At 33.0% G+C, this 11452-nt stretch overlaps 1 protein-coding gene across 1 annotated transcript; it reads right to left on the bottom strand.

Moving 5' to 3' along the window:
• Window positions 1–1322: 1322 nt before the first annotated feature.
• Window positions 1323–2167, bottom strand: LOC112096222 (organ-specific protein P4-like). The gene is made up of 2 exons (XM_024179419.1): window positions 2108–2167; window positions 1323–1989 (listed from the first exon to the last, which is right to left on the bottom strand). The coding sequence occupies exons 1-2, from the start codon at window positions 2159–2161 to the stop codon at window positions 1456–1458; spliced, it is 588 nt and encodes a 195-aa protein (XP_024035187.1). The 5' UTR covers window positions 2162–2167; the 3' UTR covers window positions 1323–1455.
• Between the last annotated feature and the right edge of the window lie 9285 nt (window positions 2168–11452).

The raw sequence follows: 11452 nt of genomic DNA, 5'->3' as shown, positions 1-11452 counted from the left end.
AATTTAACTTTTTTTCTTGAGAAAACTAATAATGAATGAATTAATGGTTAAAAATATTATTAATCATTTCTCTTTATCAATAAGGTTACAAATATTGATTTTCTATACAAAAAAGACTCTTAATTGTAGTATAGTTGTTAATAATAAAATAGGTTTTTCTACAATACATAAGTTAAAAAAATATCTTTATTAATTAGAAAATTATTAAGAAAATATTAAAAATTGAGACCTTCCAAAAATATGAATGTTTAGACAACCACCTTATTTGCTTATACTAAAAGCAATTTGTAAAAAATACATAAAATATATTTGGTTGTCTAGATTATATTGCATTAAGTTGTGAATGCATACTATTTTTTATTACGTATGGATGATCTAGCTTTTTCATTATAAAATAATAACTTTTTAAATTTTTTATCTTATTCAATTTACTTAAAATTATTTAATAAAAATTAAACCAGTTTTTAACGAATTTGATGGCAGGATCTGTTAGAAAAATTATTGCAAACCATGTTCCTATCTGCGATTTGGGTAAGCTTTAGGAAACCGAATGTTATTGGACGCAGCATTTTATTGCGTCGTGGAAGAAATAAATTTGTCCCGGAATACTATAGTATTTTACTCTTATGTATTTTAGTAGCGGCGGTCCATGATAAGTCGCTGAGTTTTCGTAAGAGAATTAATCTGTACCGTTGAAATTTAAGAAATGAAATGTTTCAGGAATTTAGACGGTTGTGATTGGGGAAAATAAGGTATTAAGTATACTCCATCAACTTTAGGATTTCTATAGTTATAAATTAAATAAAATAGGCAAAATAATGTTGATCATTAATCCTTCTAAAATTTGAAAAATTAAGATTTAAGAGCTAAAATAGGAGTTCTTTCTTTTACTTTTTTTTCCCAAATAGAATTTTGCATCAATTATCAGTATGTCCCGAAAGTTGACTGAATGGTGTCTGTTAAAATTAATAAAAAGGCTTCTAATTATGTAAAGTACCATCGACATGTGAGAGGGCCATAAATCTAAGTAGTTCACGATCTTTTATTATTTTTTAATTGTTAATTTATTTTCTCATATTAGGAATCAATTCTCAATATAATAGCAAAGAATATTGTTCATCAATTACTGAGATTAATGATTTTTTGTATTATTATTACACTAATAGTGTTGATATGGAGAAAACTGAATCAAGTAGCAAGGCCCTTTCCTTATGAAAAGATTTTGTGGAAAGCTTTAGACAAAAAAATACTTGAAAGGGGGTAATTAATTAACTGGGCACAAATTTTTATTCTATTTTAAAATAAAAACACACTTATTTCTTACAAAGCTTGTGCCTTAGAGCATTAAACAACCGCACTCCTCATAACTTATTCATAGAAAGAGAGCATCACACGTACGCACAAATATTACTGATGATAACGGGCTCTCTCCACACGATTGAAAGCAGAGTCTGGTTACTCATGATAAATTGTAGCATCACGGTTTGACAAGAATTTGCTAACAAAAGATTTAATCATTTCAATTGGTTTAATATCGTTGTGGTAAATTGTAGCATCCGGGCTTGACACGAAGTGGTTGGCAAATAACTTCTGTTCTGTTGGTTTAATATCATTGTGGTAAATTGTAGCATCCGGGCTTGACTCGAAGTGGTTGCCAAATAACTTCTGTTCTGTTGGTTTAATGTCATTGTGGTAAATTGTAGCATCCGGGCTTGACTCGAAGTGGTTGCCAAATAACTTCTGTTCTGTTGGTTTAATGTCATTGTGATAAACTAAGATATCAATCGTTGCGTCAGAATCCTTGACATAAGTCTTTTCTCTCTTGTGCTCTAAATCTTCAGGTTCTTTGCAGTGGGCTTTGGCATCAGAGGCAGTTGAGACAGGATCCTGGCGAACATGAATTTGAATTGATTCTGGCACGTCGCTATCTTTGACGAAGCCTCTCCAATATTCTCCCTGATCTTTTCTGGCCTCTGTTCTGTTAGCAAACTGAACAAGAGGAAAAAAAAAAATTAGATCAAACAAATGATAAAGAGAATCTCATCAAAACTAACTTAATTAGGTATCCTTTATGTTAAATTTTCCTTAAAAAGAGATGCATATATACCAAGAGAAGCAAAGAGAGCACTGCGGAGAGAACAAAGAAAGCTTTGAGATTCATGTTTCTAATTATCGCTCTGAAAATAGTATGTGCTAGCACATGTTACATATTTGTGATTAATAAATAATCATATGCAAGATTAATTATAATATCATGTAAATTGCATAAATAGTGATGGCACTTATTTATTTAACAGTGCACTTCGATGTGGTTATTTTTATCATTAAGAGTGAAAAATATTTAACCTCTCAATTTATCTCGTTATCTCCCATTTTACTAATTATAATTATATTCAGAATTGACTTCATTAAAAATAAAATAAAATAAATATTTGTTCTTCTTTCATCGGCGCTGAATCTGTTGCTTGTTGAACAAGATTCAAGTCCTGTTTGGGATTGAGGTGCTGCAGCTTTTAAGCTACAACTGATGTGGAAAAAAAACTGTAAATATGAAACAAAAATTAATAATATATAGTAAATATAAATTTTAAATAATAATTTTGATAAAATTATTAAAGATATAATAAATTTTTTATTATATAAGAAAAAAATCATATTAACATATTTTTCAAGCTACAATAATTAGTGTTTATCAAATACTTTAGTACTATAACGTAAAAGTTACAGCTGTCCAACCTCAATCCCAAACACACCATTACTCTTGACAATCAGTTCTAGTCCCCAATAATTACTAACATGCACTGACACCCACCACTTGTCTTCTTGGAACCGGCCGGCATAAACCACTTCTCTTCTCAGCAATCAGTGGAGATGCAAGCCGTTTCTTTAATTATTATAATTATTATTATTTATGCAACACTTTCATCTTGATCTCAAACTCTTTTTTATCCCCCCCCCCCAAAAAAGGACAGCATTTAAAATTTATTCTTTTATCATTTGTATTTTTTTCTCTTTGGTTAACATAGAAGCTGAAGAGGGATCATGAGATATGATCAAGATTCCATATCATGATTTTGCTATTGTCACTTTTATTTATAAACATGATTTGGGTAGAAAAGGATTGTTTGATGATGTCAATTATTGCTCTCATCGATACAGAAAGATCAAAAAATGAAGGAAAGTGTACTAACCTTCAATTTTTAAACAAAGTGAAGATGAAGGAAAGTCGGGAGAATGAGAGAGAGGAGAGAAAAAAGAAAGGGTAAAATTTAAAACTTTAAGTTATTTTGGTAGGTATTTTAGACTTTCCAAATTAAAATGAGAAAAGTGGGAGATAAAGAGAGAAACTGAGAGCATTAAATATCAATACTTGGTCATTAATATGATGTATTTTTATTAGAGAAAAATGCGAAAAAAAAGAGAATCGATCTCAATTTCATTATTTGGTTTGATATGGAATTCATCATTTTTTTTCTTATTTCTTTTCATTCTCCTTTTTTCCTCTACTCTCGTTCCATTTTTTCAAATCAAATTAATATGCCATTCAAGGTAATATCAAAATAACATGAAAAGTGACAATCCATGTTGGCCAATTCTTATGAAGAGAGTTGTGTTGTGAGAGCGAGCGTGCTCAATTGATCAAAAGGCAGAATATCATAAGATTATCACCACATGATTATTCCAAACTCGTCGTTATCTCTACAGATTATGCCAACTTGATCGTTATCTCATCCCTCCATAACAAGTTAGTTAAAATCTCTCTTTTGTTATAATCTTTAAATCTCTCTTTGTGATAATCCCATGTTTCCCACATGGAGTAGACGCCTAGGACTTTACTTATTCTCTTCTATGCGCTATGCTCCACGCCATATTGATGTCCTTAATACATAATTTATGTTACATAGACAATTGCTTAATTATAAGAAGACTGAACGATGTTGTAATTTGCCAATAAGGATGCCAACACAAACAAGTAAAAGATGTCGTCAATGGATGTAAATTTGTTACATATTCAATAATTGTTGTAGTCAATTGTTGGTTATTTTGACGCAGTAGTAGTAAAAGAATAAAGCAAATTAAATAATTTTCTCTTCTAAAGTTAGTGTGGGAGAGAATCAAGATACATTTAATTTCTTATAAAGGATCGTTATAACAAGTTAAAAAGACAGAAAAATATGAAATTCAATATATTACATGATAAAATAAAATATGTTAGAGTATGTGTTTGTCTTATTTTTTAATTTATCCTTTATGCGCAGATATTTGGAGGATAGTATACCATAATTATTGATAAACCTGGAATCTGTAGTTAACTGATGCAGGAATCCTGAGAGCTAGTTAATTCTACGGACTGAGGCTTACATGAGAGATGCATAATGGAAACTTAATCACCATCATTATTCAATATATAACAATAAAGATTTTGTCGAAAAAGGCATGGAAAAAGATTTCTTAGCGGTAAGAAGAAATAATCAATCATTACTATATAACATATATATATTATTCTTTCATTGTCTAGCTTATTAAACTCATGATTATTTTCCAGTATCTTTCCGTGAGACAATAAGATTTTGTTTATGATTTGGCAACAATTGTTTACAAGTTAACCACTATTAAAAGTTACCATTTAAAATAAAATATCCAGAATTATTTTAAAAGACCGTATCAGAAGCTTAAATTCGAGATACATAGTGACAACTCAACCACCATCATTATTCAATATATTGACAATAAAGATTTTGTCGAAAAGGACATTGAAAAGGATCTTGTTGAAAAGCTTACTAAGATTCTTTCCTTTCCTAGCTTAATTACTAAACTCATGTTTCTTTTACTAGATCTCTTCTTTTATTTTTTTATTTCTTTTTAATGTTGGTTGTTTCAAAATGTTTATAAAATTTTGTCTGTCAACTAGTTCTACCTTTTATTTGTTTAATTTTTTTTTCCTACTTTCTTCGGTCCGATTGATTGAAGGTAAAAGTTTGAACGAAATACGTCTCATTGAAAAACAAACTAAACAGTCAAATTATTTTTCACATGACATGCAATTCGTTGGTTGAGGGAGATGCGATCTACTCATCTACCAATAATATATGTGACTCAAATGGTATTTTACAACTTGGAGAAATTTTAGAATACATCTGTTGTACCATGTCACCCATACAACAAGTAAATAATGTCATGACATGTGTGTATTTATTTTGTAAACTATCATGCAAGTAGTGGTTGTATTAAACTCAATTACACATGTCATGCATGCATTAATTGGTTATAATACAACAGATATATTCTAGAATTTCTCTTACAACTTGTGGTCGAATCATCAAGATTTCAACTAATTGGAGAGGCCGATAGGCTATGATTAAAGGGGTAAAAATGGAAAAATTTTGGGCTTGTATGGTATTGTTTTTCATCACTCATTTTCTATTTTATAAGAATAGAAAAAAAATGTTTGATAAGCCTCAGTAACAGTGACATTTTTTATTATTATGAAAGCAAACCATATCTATTTTACAATGTTAACGAAGATAATTAGACAGCATCAAATCTTTATTCTTCACTTTGTCCATAGGAACTACCATTGCTTTTATGACATAGTTTTATGAAGATGTGGGTCCGGCCCCGTATTATGCTATGTTGCCTCTCTCTTTCATTTATTTTTTGGGAGCTGTTATCTTACATTTAATGATGGCCAGCACGACACGACCCACCAAACGTCGGTCCACGCAGGCTCGTGAGCGGGCACGGCCCACGGCACGAGCCCACTCGTGTCGTACCGTGCCGTGGGCCGTGCTCAAAAAAAGCCCACCAACCTTTTTTTTTGTCCACATGTCTAGACTCGTGCCGTGGGCCGTGCCCAAAAAAAACCCACCAACCTTTTTTTTTGTCCACATGTTCAGCATGTCTAAAAAAGCCCACGTGCCTGACGTGCTTTTTTAAGTCTACCAGCCTAATAACAACAACAACAACAACAACAACAACAACAACAATAATAATAATAATAATAATTTCATAGATCATAGTAATAATTAATGAAAATAAAATTACAATTCTAGAATAACAATTACATCTAATTTTATTTGAGCTACTAATATTATAATTGCACATAAACTCCATTGAATGAAAATGTAATTTTTAATTTATCATAAAAATATTTTGTTCATAATTTTATTTTTTTTGTGCATAAATATGAAAAATATTTCATTCACAAATGAAACATATCTCCATTAACTATTAACTAAGTTATGATTTCATAAATGAAATATTAATGTCGTAAAATTTTTTATTTATCATTTATAAAATCATGATATTTATTTATCCATTTAATAAATTATAAACATAAAAAAATTAGAATATTTATTTAAAATAGGACTTAAATTAATTTTAAAAAACCTATACTAAAAAAATATATTAAAAAATTTAATTTCAAGATATTTTATATTTATTTTTCATTAAAAAATTTTATTTTGATATACTTTGGCCCACGGGCAGCGTGCTTAGCCTACCAATGAAGCGTGCTTATTACGTGTCTTTTTGTGTGCCGTGCTTTTAAGGCCTGTATGCTTAAAATTCTAAGCCCGACACAGCCCACGTGCGTGCCGTGCCGTGCTTCGTGCCCTATCGAAAAGTGCTCGTGTCGTGCCGTGCTGTACGGACACGTGCCGTGCCTTGTGCCGCCCGACCCATTGGCCATCTCTACTTACATTTAATGTAAGGTACAACCTCTCTATTGGCTATCTCTATTGGCTGTGGGCTCAAGTGGGACTTACAACTCAATTTGTAAGGGGATGTACCTTACATTAAACGTAAGGTAGAGAAATCCTTATTTTTTTAAAAATTTTGTATATAAATATAATTATTCAGTATTTAGTGGTCAAATTCATACTATATACTATATACCAAACAAAATTTCAAATTCATCAAATATTAATCATATCTATATTATAAAATAAATACAAAAACATCATTTAAAGAACAATACCAAACGCAACCAAGTTTGCATACTATCATAATTTTGATCTTAAAATCACATGAAAGGAAATCTCTTATTAGTATGGTCTCAGATTTCTTTCTTTCTTTCTTTTTTTTCATATGTATTTGAATTAAAATTCTCTCATGATCAAAACATTGTTGAGTAAGATATATAGCAGGTAATAGGAAATTAATAAATAAAAACATAACAATAATTATACACTATACTAAAAACATGTGACAAGTTTTTAAAAATTTAATTAATGGAGCTTAGATTAGGAGATGATTTTAATTCACATGTATTACTCATATTGTTCAAGTATATACCTTTGTATATGTGAATATATATTTTTTAAATATAAAAACATGTTGTTGTATTTTTATTTAATCAATAAGTTAATGTCAAATCAGTTTGTACAAAATAAATTTGTAAACTTTTAAGAGTGGTTACAAGTGGCCCTTAGTCTTACTTATCCTAATTCCCCCTCTAAGTTCATTTGGCTATGCTAATTGGGGTATCCCGCTTGCCTTTTATCCATTCCATCTAAAGTCAAGATCTTTTTTTTGGAGAGCTCTACGTAATATACTCTCTACATCAAATAATCTTTTGAAACGAAAGGTAGTGGATTCTCCAAATTGTCATCGATGTTTTAGTGCTATTGAGGGTACCTTTCATGTGTTAGTTGGCTATAAGTTTGCGATGAAGGTGTGGAAGTTGTCAACTTTGGTTGCTTATGTAACGAATATCCCTCATATGGATTTTGCTCTTTTTGCAAAGAATTTGGAATCTTGGCTGTCAAAAGAGGACTACCCATCTTTTGGGATGATTACATGGTCTATTTGGCATTCTAGGAACATAGCGCTCTATCAGAATCAAAAGATGGACCCAAAGAATGTTCTTTGCAAGGCTGAAGCTGTTTTGAATTCGTACACTGCTGCTCAAGGCTCTCCAATTCAAGAGTTTCTAGTCCCTCCAACCAAGAAGGGTGTTAGTTGGATTCCACCGGATAATCATTGGTACAACTTGAACGTTGATGCACCGATTGACATCTCCAATGGAATTACAGGTTTGGGTGCAATTATGGGAAATTTAAAGGGAGATTTTATAGCTGGCTAAGCCACAAGAAATCTTTTCTTAGCGACATCGAGTTTGCAGAGGCTGAAGCTATGCTAGAAGGCATCAAGCCGGCGATAGATTTATGCTTATCTCCTTTTATTGTGGAATTTGATTCAGTAAATCTTGTCCATCTAATTACGGGCGTTTTATCAAGTAGAAAGGAGATTGAATGGATCATTTCAGAAATTAAAAATTGTAATACAGTTTCTTATCAGTTAGCAAAATTAGCACTCTCTTTAATTAATGATCTTATTCAGTGGGAAGAGCCGCCCACAGACATTGCAGTACTTATGTAAATTTTTGTTTTTTTCAGCAAGGAAATGTTTTTCCCCAAAAAAAAAAAAAACTTAGCTTCTCCCCTTATAACCTTTTGAATTATCTATCATAACAGTATTTACCATTTAGGATAAATAAGAGGGCAAAATAAATTTAAGACGCATGACATGATTTTGTTGCATGGGACACTTCGATTTTATTGCATGGGACACTTCAACACTTATTACAATATTACTTTTAAAACTGAGCCTTTGACAACATACGAAAACAAAGTGAAACGTTGCATATATATGGCTACGCTTCTACAACATTAAGAGAGCGTTTGGGGCAGCTGCGCTGCCACAGCGCAGCTGCTCCCCATGCTTTAATTTAGGGGTGTTGTGTGGGGAATGCGGAATCAAGCGCACCAAATAATTATAGAAAAATAAAGGACACAAATTTACGTGGTTCGGCAATATGCCTACGTCCACGGGAGGCAATATGCCTACGTCCACGGGAGCAAGAGAAAAATAATCGTATTATTAACAATTATTTGAGTACAAATTTGAGTAAAGAAATCTCACTTTCCCAGAACCCAAATACACCCAGTACTCTCACACACACTCTCCAATTGCTCACACTCTCAGAACTTTCAAAAGCTTAGAAACTTATAAGGTTAGCAAATTTTGGGATGAAATGAAATGAAGAAATGCTCTCTATTTATAGGCTTGAACCCAAGTACTATTCCACCTAACCCAAGTACTATTCCACCTAACTCAAGCACTATTCCACCTAACCCATGCAAAAATGTCAATGGTGTCCATTTGACAAATTTGACAAATTTGCTAACTTTTCATTTTTTTTCTTTAATTGTTTGGTAGCCCTTTGAAATTTTGCATGTCTTTTTGAATTTGGATGCCACGTGCATGACTTTTCAATAATTCTCCACCTCGGCGAAAATTTATCTAAATCTGAGCCGACTACCAACGAACCATCATCCCCAAAGTGGCTGCATCTCTATGACTGCCTACGTACCCATAAATTTGGGATCAAGCCAACCGTAGTTCATAATTCCCGAAGGACGTAACTTAACACAATCGAATGATTTGAATTAGTTTCAAGCAATGTTGAAACTTAACTCCAGAAACTACCTTCGTCAACATATCTTATGGATTATCTTTTGTATCGATCTTCTTCAACAACACATCACCACCCTCGATAATCTCCCTCACATAATGATATTTCACATCTATGTGCTTCGTCCGAGTGTGATATGTTTGATTCTTCGCGAGAAATATCGCACTTTGGTTATCACAAAAGACCGCAATGTTCTCCTGGATTACTCCCAAATCACCTAACAAGCCTTTAACCAGATAGCTTCCTTTACAGCTTCAGTTGCTGCCATGTACTCTGCTTCCGTAGTGGACAGAGCAATTGTCGATTGTAGAATCGATCTCCAGCTAATCGGTCCTCCACCAAATGTGAATACGTAGCCCGTTGGTAATCTTCGCTTGTCCAGGTCTCCAGCGAAATCAGAATCACAATACCCAACACATTGTTGACCATAATTCTTCTTGAACAATAACCCAACACCAACTGTCCCATACAGATATCGGAGAATCCACTTTACTGCAAGCCATTGATTTTTACTGCATGTATTTACTAACCATGCTCACTGCTTGAGATATATCGGACCTTGTGCATACCATAGCATACATAAGACTACCCACAACACAAGCATATGGAACACGAGCCATGTAATCGTGCTCCTCTTGAGATCTAGGGCATGAAGAAGATCTTAATTTAAAATGAGGAGCTAGAGGTGTACATACTGGTTTAGTTTTGTCATCCATACCGAATCTTTCTAGCACTTTCTTCAAATAAGACTTTTGAGTCAACCATACGCTCACATTCTTCTTGTCTCTACGAATCTCCATCCCAAGTATTCTCTGTGCATCACCCAAGTCTTTCATCTCGAACTCAGAAGCCAGCTGCTTCTTTAATATTTCGATATCATCTTTATTCTTTGAAGCTATAAGCATATCATCGACATAGAGTAACAAATAGATGAAAACTCCATCTGGTAGTCTTCTAAAGTAAACACAATGATCATGTCCACTTCTGGTGAATTTATGCCCTTGTATAAATTGATCAAATCTTTTGTACCACTGCCTTGGCGATTGCTTTAGTCCGTACAAAGATTTAATCAACCTACACACATGATTCTCCTTTCCAACAACTCTGAAACCACAAGGCTGAATCAGATAGATTTCCTCCTCCAAATCTCTATGTAAGAACGCCGTCTTAACATCCAATTGAGCAAACTCTAACTCATATTTTGCAACTAAGGCAAGTAGGATACGAATGGAAGTATGTTTTACAACTGGAGAGAAAACTTTATTGTAATCAATACCTTCCTTTTGAGCAAAACTTTTTGCCACGAGCCTTGCCTTGTATCGAGGAGTTGTTTGATTTGGAGATCCTTGCTTTTTGGTGTAGACCCATTTATTGCCAATAGCCGTTTTCCCCTTTGGTAACTTTACAAGTTCCCAAGTCTGGTTTTGATGGAGAAATTTCATTTCTTCCTCCATGGCTAACTTCCACTGATCACTTTCACTGCTGCATAATGCTTCACCGAAAGTATTGGGATGTCATCATCAATAACTAGAAGTGCATAGGCTACCACTATATCTTTAGTAAGCCATCCGAGTTTCTTTATCTCTCTTCTTGGCCTCCTTGTTGCTATAAAATCATCATTATCTACATCATCAATTGTTTCTTCATTTTGTGGGACATTAGAAGAAACAACCTCTTCTTCAACTCTAAGTGTCACCTCCATAGTTGAACTCTTCTTTGATGTAGAACTAACTGGTACATATGGAGTTGCATCAAACTCCACCCACTACAATACCTCTTTGGTCTTGTTCTCCACCTACTAAGAACTTGAAGTTTTCATCATTGAAGCTTCATCAAATGTGACATCTCTGCTACACACAAACATTTTGTCTTCGAGATCCCAAAGCTTGAAGCCCTTTACTCCACCTTTGAATCCCAAAAAGATAGCTTTTCTAGCACGAAGATCCAGTTTACCATCTTTGACATGATAATAAG

The sequence above is a fragment of the Citrus clementina genome, unplaced genomic scaffold (assembly GCF_000493195.1).
Source record: "Citrus clementina cultivar Clemenules unplaced genomic scaffold, Citrus_clementina_v1.0 scaffold_8, whole genome shotgun sequence".
NCBI classification, from domain to species: Eukaryota; Viridiplantae; Streptophyta; class Magnoliopsida; order Sapindales; family Rutaceae; genus Citrus; species Citrus x clementina.
This window is presented reverse-complemented; position numbering and strand designations above follow the sequence as displayed.

Excerpts from the sequence above, each read along its gene's own strand:
- LOC112096222 (XM_024179419.1), bottom strand. The coding sequence starts at position 2,161 with ATGAATCTCAAAGCTTTCTTTGTTCTCTCCGCAGTGCTCTCTTTGCTT. Across the intron at positions 1,990-2,107 it reads TGCTCTCTTTGCTTCTCTTG|TTTGCTAACAGAACAGAGGC; the intron begins GTATATATGCAT and ends CCTCTTGTTCAG.